Genomic DNA, 20,579 nt, shown 5'->3' on the forward strand with positions numbered 1-20,579 from the left:
CCTTTATGTACAGGTCTTCTCTATCCGATTAGTTTAACCTACATATTATATCTGTATTTGCTTGTATAGATTATCATTAGCAGTAAAGCTTTTTGTGGTATTTTTGTATGAAAGGTATTATATAAAAATGTGTTGTAATGAATGTATGAAATGGACCCAATCCTCAGACTTTATTCAACAGCATAAAGCAAAACAATGTAAACATATTCCCTTTCAGAAATTACTTAAGTAACAACAATATCCTCAACTATTCTGTAAACAGTACATGCAATGTTTCCCCAGATCCTAACTCCCGAATGAACCCATGAGTCAAACATGGGTCATCATCCACTTAAAGGATCAACTATATAGCTACTATGACAATATATCTTTGACTTTTGTAAATATATATATATATGTTGCACCTTGCTTTGAGAGTGTTGATTTACAAACAAATTACATCTCATTTCTAAAATACTGAACAGCGTAAACAAATGTGTTATTCAAGAAATTCTCAGTTTGCATCAGTTGATTTCAACCAGTGGTAGTCAATCTTATTTATTTGCTTTCAGTTTATCAGCAGGAATGTCAGGAAAACAAAATAGTCTCATCTACAGTTATTACAGAAATGGAGTAAATAAAAAACACTACAAATACAAATAAACTATCAAAAAGCATGATATTTGGTAAACAAGAAAGTTCCTTACCCTTACAGCTATGCCTTTCATCACCTCCACTCCATGTTCCATTAGATCTGCACTGTATGAGTCTTTGACCCCCTAAATAATAGCCAGGACTGCAGCTCAGCATTACTTGACCTCCATACTCATTCAATGACCCAGATATCAGTCTCCAGATGACATGCTCCGAGAGCAGAGTCTCAATGCTGAGGCAAGTTGCAGCTGTGAAGAATGGAAATTTGTATATTAGCACTTTTCCCTCACATTACTTCACAAAAAATGACTCATGGTCTTATTGACAGGAGGCTTTCCATGTGAAATGAAGCATGCTGTGAACATTTTAAAAATACAAGTTCCAGCACAATACGAAGAGATTTTAGTAGTTTGTAGTACATTGCAATTTAGATACAATAGAACAATTATATAGTTATATACAGTTACATTTTCTAAGATAAAGATGATCTATTTAAATTTAATTAATCATAGAATCATAGACTTTAAGGTCAGAAGGGACCATTATGATCATCTAGTCTGACCTCCTGCACAATGCAGGCTACAGAATCTCACCCACCCACTGCTGTATCAAACCTGTGTCTGAGCCATTGAAGTCCTCAAATCATGGTTAACGGAAAAAATCAAACTATAGACTACAGTGGGTATATAAGGAATCGCAGACAATGATGAAGTACTTAATAGTCAATGGGGAATCGTCTCAGGATATAGCCTTTTGTTAGCTAATGCAAAAGACAGTCCAGTTGTATCAACAATGTCTGATAAATGTAACATTTTAAAAAAATGTTTCATTTCACTGCACATGACATTTACTGGGTTCTAACTGGATTATTTCAGGTGCATTCTATAAACAGACTGTAGTGAAGAGAGTTAAATATTCAATCCTAATTACCTGGAAATTGATGTACTGTAAGTACACCGTAGCAATTATGACATTACAAATTGGAGCAGTTGCCATTAAAAAAAAAAATCAACATTTGACACACCACAGTGATGTCAGTACTGCAGCTTCTCGCATTCCAAGTTTGGGAAGATAGTGTACTTACTGTCAGTAATGGAGAATATCAGTGTTACGTTTTTCATGATACTCATGCAAGTTATAACTGAATTTTGTGTGAACTGTCATAGGAACCATGCATTTTGTAGTGTAGTTGGAGATAATTTCTCAAGCCTGCTGTTGACTTTATTTATTAAAGTTCAAAGATAAAGTTCACAGAATATTTATTTGGTTGGTATGAACATCATTCAAAAAATAAATGTGTCCTAAATATAAAAGTTGATTACATTTTAATCTGATTTAATTTTATTAAAATATTTGGGAATATGTACAGATCTTAAAGAAAAGAGAAGAAACTCTCATAAATTCAATATCCTATATTCTGAATTTTAAAATTACATTACTATAGAAAAATAGGATTCAAACTTACTAGTGAGTGCCCTTGTCACACTGTGACTATAGGAAAAGGCAATAGCCACCAACATTTTTGAAAAGAAACATTTATCCTCCTGACCCCCCGTCCCAATAAAAAAAAAAAAAAAAATGAAATACAGCTAAGAAAACAATGCAAAATACATAAATCTTGCTTTTGAATCTGGTCATAGAAATTAAGATACATGCCAAAGGTCCTGTTTTAGCAATCATAATATCTGATCATCTACAAAATCCACTTAGGCCATTGCATTACTACTACTAGTTCATATAAAGGCCATAAGGATCTGAAACAAATACAGTATATGTAAGAAACCAAAAATTGTGCTAAAAAAATAAAAAGGTAACTAAACATAAAAGTGTCTGATTCTTATTTAAACTAAGGCTGCTTTACTCCACCCTGACAGTGTTAATGAGCTATAAAGTGCTTATAAATTACATTTACTCCCACTTTTAGGCTACTTTCCATTGCCAGAGTGATGTAAAGTAGTCTTAGTGCAAATGGGAATTTAGCCCTGAAGTGTTTGGTGCATAGAAACAATGAGAGAAAGAGAAGAGGGTTAGTGAAATTCCTGGACTGTGATTAAAAATAATGCATTTTTAAAATTTAAATTTCCTCTAGTTTGTACTTATTTTTAACTATTTAGAATATTTTAGTAATTCGTGATTATAAGTATGTCTTTTCCAGTACTTCATGCACCCATGGTATAGACTCAATCATTACAAAATACAGAACTGACACTGCTGGAGGCCTATGTGGGAAAGATGCAATAGTTTCTGAGCTGGGACAATTACCCAAAGGGTATGTGATTGGCAAATATGAGGCTATACTTCCAAACAGTGATGACATGTAGATATCCCAGATCTTTTTCAGTTTAATCTAAATGTGGTTACCAAGTTGTACAGTAAAGTTGAAGCGTCCATATTTTGAGATAAGTTATGGTTCCCTGCCCCCATTACAGTATTTCACATTTTTGGAAGCAGTTGCTCAGTTTAGGTGATCACTTCCTATTTGCTAACACCATTTTAGCTGCTAGTAATTTTTTTTTGTTTGTCTCACAGCAGCTCAAGGTGTTTCCAGATACAAAAATCAGATGCTGAGAAAAAGTGGTTATTTGCTTATTAGTAAATGATAAATAAATTATTAAATGACCAAAAGTTTAACTCTTCAATATAAAATCATGTAGGTCTATCATATGATATACATGATTTTAAATAATTATTCTGTAACTTTCTAGATCTACCATAAGCCTAATTTTCATCACTGCCTCTTTCAAGTAAAGGTTTTAGAGAGAAATACGGTTCTTTCAAAGATGAAAGGGAGCCTATTATTTAACTTAATCATCCCCAGTAAAGAGATTCAAGCTCAACCACAGGGGATATTTTAAACCATTTTAGAGATAAGAGGTTCACCTATTTCAACCTTATGGAAATGTGCTCCCAAAATAATTTCTCTTAATCTGACAGATTTTAATAGGGCACTTTGTTGACAGTTCAGATATACAAAACTCACCTCCATTCTAACAGCAAACATACTTTTCTACATCACTTTTACATTTTGCCACATGAAACCAAATATGTTATTGCCAGAGTACAAGATACGCTCTCTCTAATTCATGGCTATATGTAAGTGCAACTGACTCTAAAATGCTGCTTGAGGTATTGTAGTTTTTAATTTTACAGTGAATGATTCCGATTCATTAGTTTCCACTTCATTCAGGAGATAAAAAATAAACTAACAGTTGCTTTATTTAACTCACCCAGGTTTTCTGGGTAGTGCCATAATGAATTAGACTTCTCAGTCTTCCCTTTGTGAAGTACAGAGACTACAGACATTAGTCATTTACACAGATGAAACTATTTGCATCAGAGATTATTTCAACTTCAGCCAGATGTAAAGAAGCAGCTGTCTTCTTTCAACGTTGATTTGTTTTTATGAAGTAATGTGTGAGTAAGCACTGCTTGTTACTAAGTCTAGTTCAGTAAATGTAATTACATATCTAAAAGTAAGATTAGGTGTCATTTCAGCAAAATGATTTCATCTACATATACTAATATCCATGTATACACACAAATGCAGGGAAATCATTTTGAACTATAACCACCATAAAAAAGCACTGAGAAATGGAGCTACCATAACATTATAAAATATGTTTGTCTCTAAATACTCACCCCTGCACATAAGGTGATACTGACAAAAAAAGTAGTAGTATACCAAATTGAGCTGCAAACAGGGCTGGCTCCAGGCACCAGCCCTCCAAGCATGTGCTTGGGGCGGCACCTGGAGGGGGGTGGCGCTCACACAGGGAGAGCGGGGTCACGGCCGGGCTCGCCGCCCTCCTCCCGGCGCTCCGGCCAGTCGGGGAGATCAGGACCCCACCCGGGCTCACCGCCCTCCCCGCGGCGCTCTGGCCGGCCGGGGAGAGCGGGGCCGCGGCCGGGCTCGGCCCCCCGCCCCCTGCCGCGCTCCCCGCCGGGGGCGGGAGGCGGTGGGAGGCTTTTTTGCCTGGTTCGGCAAAAAAGCCAGAGCCGGCCCTGGCTGCAAAACCAGCATATTTCTGGAATCTTTAAAAAGGACATTAATCATGCTGCTTTAGCTGTATTAGGCCCCCAATCCTTCCAAGATTTATATATGTGCTTAATTTTATATAATGTTAGTAGTTCCACTGAAGTTAATGGGACGACTCACAATGCATAAATTATGCACGCTCACAGGTTTGGAAGGACTGGGGACTTGATTTGTTTTCAACTTTGTGGTCTTCAGTTAGGTTTTTAAAATAAGATATTTACAAACCTGTATTTTAATAAGGTTATTGATTTAATCTCCTCTTTAGGAAGCACTAGAAATAGTATAAACTAGTTTGTCTAAAGAGCTTAATTTGCATATTTCCCCTATAAAGCAATTTTGCTATCTTTAAGGCCTTATAACAAATCCACTTCTAAGTTATTTAACTTTGCCATGGCTTAATTAAACTATTTACTCATATTGTGTGACATGGATTTTCAGCACAAGTTCCAGATGCATTCCTGATGCCTTCAATCCCAGATGTACCTTCATCATTTCCATTAGTTGGAACAGGGTTCCTATTGGCAGCTGTAAAGACCCCTAAATATTTTTTGTTTTTCAAAGAAGCCACATTTGACCATTGGGAATCTAAAGTCTATAAGGAACAAAGGCTCAAGAGTCACATCCATCAAAATGCACTCCCCAATGCACCTCATTTTGGATCGTTAAGGTTTTGACTCATGTCTGGAGTGGTGGGAGTTTGGAGAATATAATCTCTTCTGACACTGCTGCAGAGGGGAAGCAGAGTTCCCCTCCTTCCCACCTGCTTTGAGAAAGCACAACTCCTGAACACCCTTCTGCAAAGGGTTTGTAACTATGAATAGCCCTTGATAATTTCTTGTTCCCGCCTTTCATCCTGTGCAACAATCACAATCTGGCCCTTTGAGATCTTCATGGCAGACTGATTTTTCCTTTTCAGTTGAGTTCTTTTGATGGCTGTCAGCCATTGCTTGCCTTGACATAAGTGACAAGAGTATTCCAAGTTCTATGCCAGTGTTCCCTTACACATAGTGGGTGCTCTAAGCAGTAACCTATATGCCTGTATGCATTTTCATTACTTTTTCAAGAAATAATTTTGATAAATGCACTGAGTGTATAATGAGAAAAATCACTAGTTATAAGAGCTAGATATTATATTATTATTATTATTATTATTATTCTGTGCAAGTCTAATGGTATGAGATACTTGGCTGCTATCCCTGTAATTAGTTTCCTCTGATTAAAAGAAATGGAAAGTGCAGCTTACCATGCATTGTCCTTGATTAACAAAATGCCAATACAATGACAATGCATCATCTAACTACATTAACAGTTTTTTTGTCATTTATAATACAATAGATGCTTTATTTTAGATCTTATTTGTGCCTCAGGGCAGCAATTCATTCAATTAAATTATTGTTCAGAAAGATAATGAAAAATAGAAATGATGTTTCTTCCAGAATAAATTGCTACACATGTATCACATGAGAGCAGTAGCCACTACTGTCTAAACCATCATATTAGCTTAGAATTCTAGAACTATCAAGCAGGCTTCAAAAAGAAATCTGTAGTATGTAGATTTGTGTAAAGTTATCAGTTTGGCCCAAACTGCTGCTTAAAATGTTTGAAATGAGAAATGAGCATGCAGACTTGGAGGAGTTGTTCTTAAATATTAAAGAACAAGAACAAAGAAACCATGAAAAAGAACAATAACATTATTTATCTACAAGGTCTATTTTTTTTTCAAGTAATCTTTAAAATTCTGGTATATTACAAACTAGGTTATCTTTCCATATCCATCGTCATGGGAAGCAACCATGAAAGGAAAAGCAAATAGGGACTGAGTTTAACATTTTATTTTAATGGAGTAATACACTTGATTGTATTTATATTTATCTACATAAATAGATATAATATCAACAATCACATATACTCTTTATAATATAATATGTATTAGATAAATATTAAAGGCCATAGCTTTCTGATGATATATTGTATAAAGCAACGGTACTTAACCTTGGAGAGTTAGTAAGACACTTTTCAATCTATTGTAGTTCCAGAGAGCTTGCGAATAAGTGTACTGTGACATCCTGACATTGTACCATGATGTCTGAGTTGTGACCCAGAAGTTTCAACAACTCAGCAGTTTTAGTTTATTGACATCTTCTCAAGAGAAACATCACAGTGAAATATCATAAAATGTGATGTTGATTATTTTGTGGCACAATGTCATTTCATGACACAATATTTTTGGTCAGATCCTTGAGTGTGGGTCCAAAAATAGAGTGCAAGTTGGGGATGGTGCACAAAGTTTAAAGCTGTCTTTGCACTCCCCTGATCCTGGTGCTACTCCGTGCATAGCTGTTCTCTTTGCACCTTGTTAAAGCAGTCTTAGGGCAGCCTGCTCCCATGGAAGAAAAAGACGACATTTCTATTCATTTCAGTGGAATGAATATTTGCAATTTTGTGCAGTAAGCAGCCAGTAAAGTTCTAAACTATGATAACTGTGCTATTTATCATTTTCATAAGATTTTAAAATTACACTCTGCAGTTTTCTAGGGAGTTAAGAACCTCATTTTAAAAACTTCTTGGACCAGATCCTTTCCTTTTTCATGCCCCTTTATGTTGCTTTAACAATACAAAGATGATGGAGAACTGCCTCTTTAAAAGGACAGATGAGGATTGCCTTGGGGTGGGTACAACTGGCTGTATGCCATTACACATCCCCTAACAAGTGTAGAGAATACTCCTGGACAGGCCATAGCTGGAAGGAATCACTGCCAGAATGTACTGTGAGCTGGAGACCCTTAGCCAATGGAGATGTTCTAGCTTACAAAATTTAGGGAAGCCCTCAGAGCATTCTGGGTTATGAGGGGATTTGGTAGCAGCCTGAAGTAGTCTGCTCTAAATTATGTTGGGAACTAAAGCAGAACATGGGTTCTGTGCCAACCAGAGCTTAGCTGGACCAGGCATGTGCCCTTTTTCCTGAAATATAATTAAATAATATCTGCAAGTGACAAAGTATTAATGGGAAAACCATTTGAAGTTTGGATTGTAAAAAATGTAATTGGAGAAATTCATCCCCATCACATATCTCATATGAGAAATATGATGCCCTGGTGAAATGCTGAAGATATATATTCCACTTTCCTAAAAGATTAAAGAAAATAAATTTATATTTGAATGCAAATGACTCCTCTCATTCTTTAGTTTTTTAGGGGGGAAATGGAATACTTTTTCCCAGTCATTACAATAATACAATAGTGTGTACTTTGAATAAATGGTAGGAATAAATAGTCAGTTTTCAGAATGGAGAGAGGTAAATAGTGGTGTCCCCCAGGGGTCTGTATTGGGCCCAGTCCTATTTAACATATTCATAAATTATCTGGGGGAAAGGGGTAAACAATGAGGGGGCAAAATTTGAAGATGATACAAAACTATTCAAGATAGTTAAGTCCCAGGCTGACTGAGAAGAGCTACAAAAGGATCTCTCAAAACTGGGTGACTGGGCAACAAAATGGCAGATGAAATTCAATTTTGATAAATGCAAAGTAATGAACATTGGAAAACATAATCCCAACTATACATATAAAATGATGGGGTCTAAATTAGCAGTTACTACTCAAGAAAGAGATCCTGGAGTCATTGTGGATAGTTCTCTGAAAATATTCACTCAATGTGCAGTGGCAGTCAAAAAAGTCATAACACAAGAACTAGGGACCACCAAATGAAATTAATAGGCAGCAGGTTTAACACAAACAGAAGGGAGTATTTTTTCACACAAGACACAGTCAACCTGTGGAATTCCTTGCCAGAGGATGTTGTGAAGGCCAAGATTATAACAGGGTTCAAAAAAGAACTAGATACGTTCATGGAGGATAGATCCATCAGTGGCTATTAGCCAAGATGGGCAGGGATGGTGTCCCTAGCCTCTGTTTGCCAGAAGCTGGGAATGGGCAACAGGGGATGGATCACTTTATGATTACCTGTTCTGTTCATTCCCTCTGGGACACCTGGCATTGGAGACTGTCGGCAGACAGGATACTGGGCTAGATGGACTTTGGTCTGACCCAGTACGGCCTTTCTTATATTCTTATGAATAGTTCTTTTTTGACTCACTAAAGCTGAAACCATGTATTCCTCACAGCAATCTCCCCTATATTCCAGAAGATAATGCATAATTACATTTCGCACTGGTTCATGCCAGATCTGATGCCAGTTTACAATTTCTGTAGCTTGCTGTTATCATGCAGTACCATCCAATTTTCTATTCTTGACATGTCATGGGACATTTCACACCTTCTATTTCATTCCAGTCTTAAAGAGGGCTATGACAGACATCCCCCAGAGTGTTTATAACAAAAGTGAAATAACACTTAAGTTCCAAGTATGCTTTGGTGCCCTCAATACAGTTCATAATATGAGGCTTGATTGCTACTGAGAGAGGGCTGTAAAGTGTAGACAGCCATTCTGATATGCAGAAAGGTTGGCATCAATACTGTTTACAAAAAAAAACCAACCACCCACAGGACTGGGGAGACAGCTACAAGCTCCAAAAGAAAAAACACCCATTAGAGATGGTAGCTAGTGGCTGTTTAAAGCCATTTTTGAAATCATCATTCTACGTGTCTCAGTATGTCTTCTGCACAGGGTCAAGGTGGGAGATGTTATAAACAGGGTCGCTGATAAGTTTAGATTCTGCTGGAAAACAGAAGAAAGAAGCAAAGGGGGATATGGCTGGTGCCAAGATTGGGGCTCAAGATCTGCAACATTTGCCTAAAAACATTCTTCCAATCTTTATCCATTAGTGATATATAGTGTAGGGGGAAATGAAGTATATTTGATACAGCTGCGGCCAAGGACCTCGAAATTTCTGGACGCTCAGCTCCATGGCAGGGATCCTGGATGTCCTAGGAGCCCTATATCTAACTGATGGCAATCTCTCAGGGAGCCTGGAAGCCCCGAGAATCATGATTTGAGCCTGGGCTCTTCCAGTCTTACTGCCATAGAGATCCTGGGATGAGCTCCCAGGATCTGTGGCACTAGGACAGCCCCAATATGTGGAATCCCTAGGGCTGGTGACAGCAGAACTCCAGACCTTTGGGCCTGCTGTCAATCCCAGGAAGCATACTTAATTTCACAAACACCATATGGTGATTTCTGAAATGAATTTTTTTCGGGTTTTCCATTTTGGTGAGCAAACCAAACACATTCGGTTTCAGTTTCAACTGAAATAATTTTTGTCAGATTTTTTGGTTTGAGCTCTCAAACCAAAAAAATCAATTATTCACTCAGCTCTGCTGTTAATAAGATTTAAACTCAAGGTTTAAATGCAGTGCTTCCTGGTTTCACTCTGCAAAATGCTTTTCTGGAAAGTTCCTAAGGGACTTCAGTAAAGAGTTAAACTGAGGAACTGAGGGGCAGGAAAGGGAGCATAACAGTAACAGTACATAATTTGACCTATTTCCCAGGTACATGTGTATTCAGTAATGTACTTGTTTGTGCTATACATTCATTACCATCTGTATAATTCTTTATGGCCTGAAATGATCACAGTTTAGACCCCAAACTTGCAAAATAATCTGTCTGATCCCTGCAACCTGCACACTTTTCTACCTGCACAGTTGCACACACTTTAATAGGACTCTGCACTGGCAGAAGAGTGTGCTTTAGGATCAAAGGAAAAAGCTTTAAGATCATGTTTATTCTTTCATCAGTTTTGTGATATTCATCTTTGCTTTAACATACAGATCTCAGATACTTAGGGCCCAATCCCGTGAGATCTCATTCAGAGGGACAAATTATATTATACACAATTAAAAATACTGGGACCTAGATAGAGCTGGTCACAAATTTTCCAACAGAATGTACTCCCATGGGGAAATACTGATTTGTTGAATATGTTATGTCCGAATTTCAAGAAATTTTCAATTTGAAAAAAAAAAACCACGTCATGAAATATTTTGATCATGTCAGAGTGTTCCAATTAAACATGTGTTAAACAGAATGTTTTGCCCTTTTTCCCCCAAAACAACTTTTCATTTAAAAATGTTTTATTTTATATTATCAAAACATTTTGGGGAGATAAAATTTAAATGTTTCATTCCAATTCGATCAACCCAAAACCAACAAAATCAGAATTTTTGTTTCATGGGAAATTTTGAAAATGCGTGATTTGTTCTGTTTTGGAATGGAACCCCTCCTCCCCCCCCTAAAAAAAAAAACTATGGAATTTAACACAAAACAGAAACTGGTTCCCATCCAGCAATAACCCTTGAATATTTTTTCATGAATAAGGACTACACAATTCAGGGACTGATGCAGCCAAAAGATTATTAAATTATCTAACTTCAGTATAGCGTAACTTTTATTTGTGATCAATGAATCAGAAGTCAATACAATTTAGATATTTGTGGATGCTATTCTTTGCTGAAGTTAATGATTTAACCAGACAGTATTATATTTAATTCACCTGTAATTTGTTAAGCAGAGGAAATTGAACTCTTGATGTAACTTTTAACTCTTGATATAACTATTTCCAGAGCATATAACAAAGCATAAAGGGCTCAATCCTGTGAAATGATGAGCATAACCTTTTAGGGTTTATATATTGTCAACTCCTATTGAGTTTAAGGGGTGTATATTTGTGTATTAAGGAAGACAATCTATATGAATATGAAATCTAGATACATTGTAGAAGATCTACTGTACATATGAAGAATGCAATGTTTTTATAACACCTAGCTATAGAAATGTCCATTCTTCAGGATATGCTATTTTATGACTTTAGTGGTCGCTACACAAATTTTCAGTCAGATTGTAAAACTATTTCCTTGGCAGAAATCTGCACATCAGTATTATTGTACACCACCTCTTAATCTAATTGATATCCGTGTTCAAAATTTGAATTGCCTGTTATTGGAAGCCTTGGGGCAATTTCTTCAAACTTGGAAATGTCTGGTTTGCAGTAAAATAAAACAAAACAATAAAATCAATCAATCAATAAACCCAGACATATGTATTAAGGACTCCTAAAATGTCATCACAATATGTCTTACATCAATATAAATGTTCATATCAGCACTTTTTTCTTTTGTGCTGAAAAATAAATGAAACTGTCAAGCCTACATAATTATCATTTCCTCTCTTTGCAGTCTCAGTAACTGAGGCTTCAGCAAATAATAAAAACTAACATTTTCAAAGGTATTTGAACATTTACTGAGAGACTGCCTTAAGAGAAAACCTGGGGAGCCTATATCAATGGAAAAATAATCTGAGTTGGCAGAAAGGAGTCAGAGGTTATACATTTTATATGCTGAATTATTATTTAATAGTCCACAGAGATAGCAGGCCCCAACAGGAGAAGACGACTAGCCCAGTGGTTATGGTGACAGCCTACAATTCAGAAGATCTGGGTTCAATTCTGTGTTGCATGAAAGACTTCCTCCTTGGTGTGACTTAAGATAAGTTACGTGGTCCCTCTATGCTTCAACTCTCCATCTGTCAAACTGAGGATTGTATTACTTCCTTACCTCACAGAGGAGTTGTGAGGCTAAATATATTAAAGATTGTGAGGTGTTTTGAGATACTACAAAAAAAAAGTACTAATCAAAGTTTTCCTTTAGTCATTAGCAATCATTTTTACTAATCAGTTATAAATAAAACATAATGCAAATGCCATATTTGCTAATATTTCAATATAGCAGGAGGGAGAGATTGTCTCATTCAATGTAACTGAGTGAGATTTGGGGGGCATAGATCAGTGTACATGTCGCGCTCCCCATCACTAACCGAACTGGGCTGGGGAAGCTAATGATCCTAATGATCCAAAAAGCCGACCCAATCTGGTGATGAAACCTGGTCACGTCACCTGAGGCACATTGCGCATGTGCTGAGAAGAAGTGAGATTTCATTCAATATTTTCCTTTGTAGCTTGTCAGAGCAAGAATCAGGATTTGTTCCATGGTGGCAGACAATTTAAAATCGAGTTGACAAAAGCTATTATAAAGAATAAAAGGTTTCCCAAATTTGTGGTGTTTTTGTTTTTGCTTTTTTCAGTCTTAGGGTTCGTTTACATGGAGACACTCACAGGAAAGTGGCACCAGTGGAGCAGGCTGTTTGGCCTGGCTGGCCTGACCCATCAATGGACGACTACGAAGGGAGGCCGGGCTGACGTACGACCTGCTGCTGTTCCTAGACCGGGAGGAGTGGTGGTGCTGGGAGCAGTGCCGACCATGAGACCGTGATCCCGACATGGAGGAACGGTACCGCGGGCAGCAGCTGCTCTGCAATCGGCTCTGGCAGGCAGATCCGCGCCAGCGATGTGCCAGCGATTGACGCCTGGGGCTGCAGGAACGGTGCTGTGGTGGGGTCCTGGAGCGAGACGACGAATAGGAACGGCGTTGATGTTCGTGTCGTGATTGGCTATGATAGCCCCTCTGAGACGAGGACCTTCAGTGGCATCTGCCTCAGTCCCATCAATGTCAGCTCCTCAAGGCGGAGCGGTGCCTGGAGTCTCTGTCAGACGGAACCCAGCCAGACAACCTGGTGGGGGTCGACAGCGACCTGCGTGGACTATGTACGGGATGGATGCTGAGTGGCGAATGGCATCAGGAACAATCCCTCAACCGTGACCGGTATCGAGTCAGGGGCGACTGCAGAGATCCCAGCGGTGGCTTGACTCTGGACCGCGGGGCCAACATTGGCGGTGCTCCTGGTACTGGCATGGACATAACGTCCTGGGCCGCTTGCAGGGCCTCTGGCATGGAGGGCATCTGGACATCTGGGAAAGCCTGCTCCGAATGGGCCGGGCTCCTCCGCTCAGCCTGAGTTGGAGGCCTAGAGGTTGATGGGGACCGAAGACTGCCCAACATGGGTCTAGCCTCTTCCCCCATCTTGCTCCGGTGCCGCAGCAGAGAAGGCCTCTTCTTAGCCTTCTTGACATGCCCCATGGATGGAGAGCAGCGCCGACTGGTAGATGGCACCGGGGGGTCACTGTGCACCGGCACCTTGGTACCCATTGCCGACTCGGAGTGGCACCCCAGAGTCAGGGTCAATGCCGACTCCATCAGGATGGCCTGGAGCCTAATGTCTCTCTTCCTCTTGGTCTGAGGCTTGAACTGCCGGCAAAAAGGAACAGAGTGGGAGGAGCATGCAGCGCCCATTATACCGCATCATGGAGGTGCCACTCCAGGGGTCACTAGGGGCGCTCTCCTAGGGGAAAAACTTCCGACAGCAGTGCACATGGCGAGCACGCACACCTATTGTGGAATACACATAAGCAATCACTCGAAGAAGAACTGGTTTTATTAAGTACAGAGAATTTCTCTCAAATTGGCTGAAATTTTCCAAATGAAAAAAACTCCAAGTGTGACCATTGTATTATTAATATCTCCACATTAAACTTATTTGTATGGTAGAAGCTGATATTATCTGGTGAACTTTTATAATTTTAAGATACAAGTTTAAACTTTTCTTACCACAAATAAAAACCATCCCCAGGTATGGTAATTAACTCAGTATTTTCAGTTCCCAAGTGGAAAAAAAAAGAAAAAAGAATGAGAGAGAGAGACCAAAACACCCCACACAACAGCTGGTGCTCTTGTTTCTATCAGTTTGATTTTTCATGCTGAATATGTCCTCTGAACTTTGTTTACTGTCATTTGGAAGAAAGATATGCTAGTTAATATGCAATATTTATGCTTCTCTTTAACAAATAGCACCGAAGTCAGTAAATTAGTTCATACTCTTTTCTGAATAGTGTCTGTCAGGTCTTTTTATTCTTTCTGTAAAGCATGTAGGATATTTTGGGTGTTGTAAAAATAAAGTAAAACATTCAGTTTACTGTTATTTAGCCTTAATGTTATTAACTGTGCTACAGCATTTATAGTTTTCAACATATACCTAAAACTTCCCAAACTTTTTCATAGTTTTGACCACACCTTAATGGAAATATGATGTTTTGATGAACGCGAACACGACAGTGAAAGTAGACAGACAGACTGACTTTGCACAGGATTCTAAAACACCATTCCTCTTTACTTAAAATAAGAGATACACAGATCTAGACAAAATAATTTAAAAAATGAATATACATTTCCCAGCCTCAGTTTCCTCACCAGTCTAAAGAGTTCTTCAGGCATAAGCCAGAATCCATAGTGGACTCTAAGATCCTTTCACATCCCTGTCCTCCTGCACATGGTTTCTCATCCAGAACAAAGAAACTCTGAACTCTTTTGCCTTTCTCCTTCTCTATAATAGTTGCCAAGAGACTCATTTATAGCCTCCAGCCACCTTTGTCACATGATCTCCTGATAAGGTTCAACAAGGGACCCCATCAGGTGGCTTCGTTGCCAGCTAACCTCTTTTCCTTGGTAAACCAGCCTGGTAGGAGCCAGCCTTTTGTCTCAAAGTGTTTCCATCTGAATAGGTGGGTATTTAAGGTCTAATGACTGACCATTATCCCTGATCCAGTAGGTATATGCTACAGCCCTGTCAGCAAATAGTGGATTCCATATCCACAGAGACATTCTATGATACATCAATTTCATAACAATATATCAACCAGAATTTATATGTTGTACATAGACAAATTTCCCAAACTGTTATAATTTTGCCCAGCTCTAGCTGGGAGCAAATCTCATGATAGATACCTATAGCCCAGAAAAAAATCACACCCTATTAAAACTGGCCAAGATAATAAGTGGAACTCTGAGTTAGAGGGATTATGGTGGGCAGGTATATCCAGAGACACAGAGAACTGGAAGGATTCTCAGGCTCAAAGAAGAGTTGATTTTACTAATCTCTGTAGCACCAACTTTTGGATGCAATCTGAGTCCACCAGGAAGGTTATTTTCCCTTTCACCCACATAAACATGGTACAGTCTCTGGGACCCTCAGCTTCTCTGAGTTTAGCCAGATCACATATTTCCCCATTGTCACACTCCGTCATTGGAAAGAGGTGGGATTTTTTTGTTTGTTTGTTTGAATATTCTACAAGTAAAATACACAAAAGGAGGAGCTGAAGAGTTCTCACTACATTCTGCATGAGCATTCTTTTTGGCTCCCCCTTTGGAATATTTAAGTTTCTTCAATTTCTACCAATAATTCCTTTGTCCACGAACTGACTGCTTCTCAGATCTAGGTTGCCCTGGTTGTCTCTCCAATGCTTAGCCTTCATGTTTATTCTATCTGCTACCCAGCCTCTGCCCAGCATATATAGGTAATGTTGGTGCATCCAAATCTCCACCCTCCCTCCTATCTAGATTATCTGAAAACTGCTTTAGAATGATTAAATCTATCAGTTCTCCTACTGTGTATGAGAAAAGTCATTTAGTCTAATAGTCACTTTCCTCCTTTATACCTCACTTATAAAACATTGCACTGCGCTCAACACCACAATGAGTAGGTGGTTTTCTGATTCTGCTTAAAATCCACACACTTTGTTTAGGGCTGAGAACATACCCCCTGATCAATATAATACACATTGCAGCCCAAAACTTCACACCAGGTATTGCGGTTCCTGATATTCTTCCTGGATAATTGTTCACAGCCTGGACTCTAGGATGGTGTTAATGAGATGCATGCAATCAGCTCTCAGCAAGAATACCACCTATGAATGGGATAGATTAGCAGGAAATCTCTGCCAGTCTGTAACACCGTCTTCTCTGACCCAAGTCCAGGATCTTCAACAGGACATAAAATATCAAAACAATTTTAAAAGGTGGAAACAGAAAAAGAAATATCTTTCATCCACCTGATGATTTATGACATGCTCTCCATTCTTGGATCTTCCTTCACAGCAAAGAGACAGAGACCAAAGAAGATGTCACAATCAATTCAGATGGATCAGAGATTTTATTTTAAAAATCTCTCTAGTCATAAGTATTTGTAAAGCACATTTCACATTTATTGTGGAAGTTAAAAAGAGCCTTATGTCTTTGAAAAATGCTGTGTTGAAAAAAAAATGTCTTACAGTATGACCAGCAGAGGGCAACACTAGAGACACTTCCTGACCTCCTCGGGAAAGATTTCACAGTCTTGAGGCTGCTCTGCCTTCTGTTCCTTTGATTCTTTGTTTTGTATAAAGTAAATGTTGCCTGCTTTTGTGGGAGGAAGGAAAGGTAGCCTTTGCGATAGCACCATGGGCCTAGTCCATTGAGGACCCTATAAATCATATCTCAGTACTGCTTCACCTGTGTCCTAGAGACATTTGTTGCTTTCTAAGTTCTACATTGAGCATGACCATTTTAAAAAATGAATTGTATTTGATTATGAATTGAAAGTTCATCCCTAAGCCACATCTTGTGATTTTTAAACTGAACTGTTTGAATCAGCTGCATTTTTATCGGGAAGAGGTAGGGAGTATTGTTCCCCAGCTGCCTCCTAGTGCTTCCCCTGCAGCCCTAGGAACAAATCAAAGGAGGTCAGAGTGCTCTGAGCAGCTGCTGTCCTTTTCCTGCTGCAGCTGTTTAGCAGACCCCCACTGGCTGCCTAATGCATTGCAGAGGATGGAGGAGCAAGTAACTCTGCCTACTACTCCATTACCTGGTTCACTACAGGCTGTGACAGCTCCAGGGAAAGATGGACAAGGTCTTGATTGGTTCTGTCTCAGCCTTGGAGAGTGTTTAGCAATGGATTGCACCTCTCACACAAACAGCTACAAAGGGTAGTCAGAGTAGGAGAAAGAGAAGCTGAGAACTAACAGTTATAGTTCCCTGATATTTTGCCTCAGTCTATGGGCTGTTCTAACTTGTGCTAGCTGATGTATGGTCCCTAAAGGCCATCCAGTAGCTGAGGGTAGTTGGATCACTGCACACTCCAGTCCTTCTCCATCCATGCCACCTGCACCAGGTATAGAGAGCAGGGAGACATAAGAACTCTATTTTAGCTCTAGACCTTCTTGAGTCTGCACTGCAATAGGGGAATCTCAAGCATGAGACTTGTTGGCTAGGTTCCATTCCCTTTCTGCTCTCTGAGCAGCACAAAGAAGCGTAACAGAACAGATAATTTGTCCCACAGAATTGACAGTTGCCCTTGACCTTTTTAAAATAACATGTTCATCACTTAGGCTGAGAAGGTAGGAAACCACTGCAAAATTAGAACCTCAAATTGATAGTGCATAGGAAGCCAATAGAAACTGAGGAACATGGGCATTATATGCTCCCTTGTATTAAGCACCCTCAGAACCGGGTGACACATAAATCCACTCCTATTCTACATGCGATCTCATTGGATAAATGTTCACTTATTATGACCCAAGTCACATAAAATGACTTTCTTTAAAACAGTATTTTGTAAAATGTCTATGCTTGAATCCCTCAGGTTCAGCATAACTCAATAATCAAAATGTTATGAGTAGTTTATTCTCAGTCGAGAATTTCATACAATGTAAAATCAAAGCAGCTCTAAGAGGAAGAGGTGCAGAAGTTATCTTGGAAGGCAGCATCTGGGAAAAATCAATTTTATTAGACTTAAAGAACACAGAAGGCTGCTGTTGATCAGGCATCTGAAAATAAAAAAAGCTCACCTTCAAACTGTATTCCCCAAACACGCTAAAATATATAATTTATTCATTTTAACCCTTTCTAAAGTTTTGACAAACATTTTCTGATGTACTTTATTCTCTTCATGCACAGCTTTTAACACAGTATATGCTGCTACAATACATTTCCCATCTGTAATAGTTCTTGGAAACTGGTTGACTCAAACTAATGGAATATATTAAATACAGTTTTTCACCTCTATGTCTTTGGTTCATATCTGACCTAGGTTGGTAGCAATCATAGCTAGTTTATTTCTTTGATGCTATTTGGTGGCTCATGTGAAATGAACTGGTTTGTTGCCTATTATCCACATTACATAAGACACTACTATAATTGACACATTTGCAGGCAATTTCATGAGAGAGGCTACTCAGTCGCATTTCTGTCATTAGCATTTAAGGTACATCAGGTATGCTGTAATAGTTCAGCCTCAGGTACTTTCACAGATACGTTGTCAAGTTGTGGACATCTGAGTGAATTTGTATATTTAATGCATATAGTCAACGGAAGCCTTTTTCAACTCAACAGCTTGAAAAAGGAGAATAATGAAAAAAATGCTATTTTGTCACTTTCTACCTCCATAGAGCTTACTTAAGCAAAACAATTACTAAATAACTTAAAATACAATTTAAAAGTGATTAAAACTCAGAGAGTATTTAAAGAAACCCACACTTGTACAATAGCACAGACTGGGTGACACACTGCTGTCAATGAATCTAAACTCCAAAACCTTTTTACAGTAAAACATACTAATTTCTAAATTCACAGTCATTGCTATTTTCTTTACCCTACAATTAAAAATAAGCAACATTAATGGAGAATTGGGAAAAAAAAGTGTTTCTCATGTTCAGAATCTAGAAAACAGGTACATACTGTTCCCAGGTTCTAGAATCTAAATTCACTGTCAACTCAGTATTTTGTAACATTAAGTATAGTACCTAAGATGTGCAATATTTTTTAAAAAATCAAGTCTATGCGCTAATATTTTTCCAGTATTTTTGCACATGAAAAGGACATCTAAAGCTCAAACTTAATTAATTGCGTAGATTTTAATTTACTGCTATCTGTCAAGGTAGCACCAAGAGATCCCAATCAGAAGTAGGGTACCATTGTATTGGGCACTGTAGAAACATTTTAAGAGACAGTCTTTGACTTGAATAATGTAGAACTTCGATTAAAACAAGTTGCAACAGGCAATTGTAACAGAAAATAGAGAAGGTGGAGAAGAGATCATTAACAACTAGGGGAACAAACAGATAAGGTATGTTCATTATTTGTAGGCTTTAAGTCCTATGTCTTTAAAAGATACCTTGATTTTATGTTTGATGTATGAACCTCATCGTAAAACATATAAATTTTGTTTATATGAGTTTGTGCATACTTACACAGGTAGTATACTAATTCATATTATCAAATTATGGGCTAGATCCTCAGCTGTACAAAAGCTCTGATTTTGTCACAGCTTGAAGTAGATAAAGGTAGCTTCATGCCACCTTTCTATTCCTGTGATCCTGGTGTTTGCTTGAAGGCAGTTTGGTCAGCAGCACAGGTTCAAGCAGCCTCAGGGCTGCACTAAACTGTGCCTAGCTACAGTGGTCCCTAAAAGATCATTTTGCAGCTGGGGATAGGGCAAGGAGAAGGGTGAAGAGCGGAGTATAATAGCTTGACAGCAAGTGGAGATTCCCTTATGCTGAAGAAATATCTGCATACCTCATTAAAATAGCTTTAAGGCTGCTTTGCACTACTCTTAACATTAATAGCATTTGTGTATCATTCTAACTCATCACATACTGAATAAAAATGTACTCCTCAATATCCAAAATGTGGGATCCTTGTACTTTGGATCTAAATTTCACCACTGAAAACTTTTCTCAGCATATACAAAAGAAATATGTTTGAAAAAATTAATGCACACTTACGTTTACAGACAGGTGGCCTCCCTTTGTTAGTCCATAATCCATCTTCTTGACACACTGCTGTTGCTTGTTGACTAGATTCTAGCTTGAAGCCCTCGTTACATTCATATATCACTCTACTGCCCAAAGTGAACTCATTACCTACAACTGAACCATTTCCTGGAGATTCTGGAATACCACACGACACAGCTGAGGGGGGAAAAAGATGGAAATCTAGTATGTTAAGGTATTTTTGAAAGTCACATTTACCCCTATATACCAAAAAACATACATGCATAATAATACATTCGTCATCAATAACCAGTGCAATTTCCTCCACATCTACAACTTTCTAACTAATCCAGGAATATTTTTTAAAATGGATATATAAATAAAGTATAGCCAATGTAAGCCAACTTTCTTATCAATTAATCTATTATTTGTGCAGTTCAGTCAATTCTGCAGTTACAGCAGATATCAAACGGTCAGAATAAA

General features: G+C 38.4%; 1 protein-coding gene across 5 annotated transcripts in view; it reads right to left on the reverse strand.

Annotated features, from left to right (window-relative positions):
• Nucleotides 1-20,579, reverse strand: part of CSMD1 (CUB and Sushi multiple domains 1) — a 1,932,406-nt gene that overhangs the window by 122,943 nt on the left and 1,788,884 nt on the right. For all 5 annotated transcript variants that reach the window (XM_008163737.4, XM_005289701.5, XM_065587776.1 and 2 more), the window contains 2 exons: nt 20,109-20,294; nt 687-881 (listed from right to left, as the gene is read on the reverse strand). In XM_008163737.4, the coding sequence (XP_008161959.2) occupies nt 687-881; nt 20,109-20,294 (381 nt within the window). The remainder of the gene's footprint in view (nt 1-686; nt 882-20,108; nt 20,295-20,579) is intronic.

The sequence above is a fragment of the Chrysemys picta genome, chromosome 3 (assembly GCF_011386835.1).
Source record: "Chrysemys picta bellii isolate R12L10 chromosome 3, ASM1138683v2, whole genome shotgun sequence".
In the NCBI taxonomy this organism is placed as follows: domain Eukaryota; kingdom Metazoa; phylum Chordata; order Testudines; family Emydidae; genus Chrysemys; species Chrysemys picta.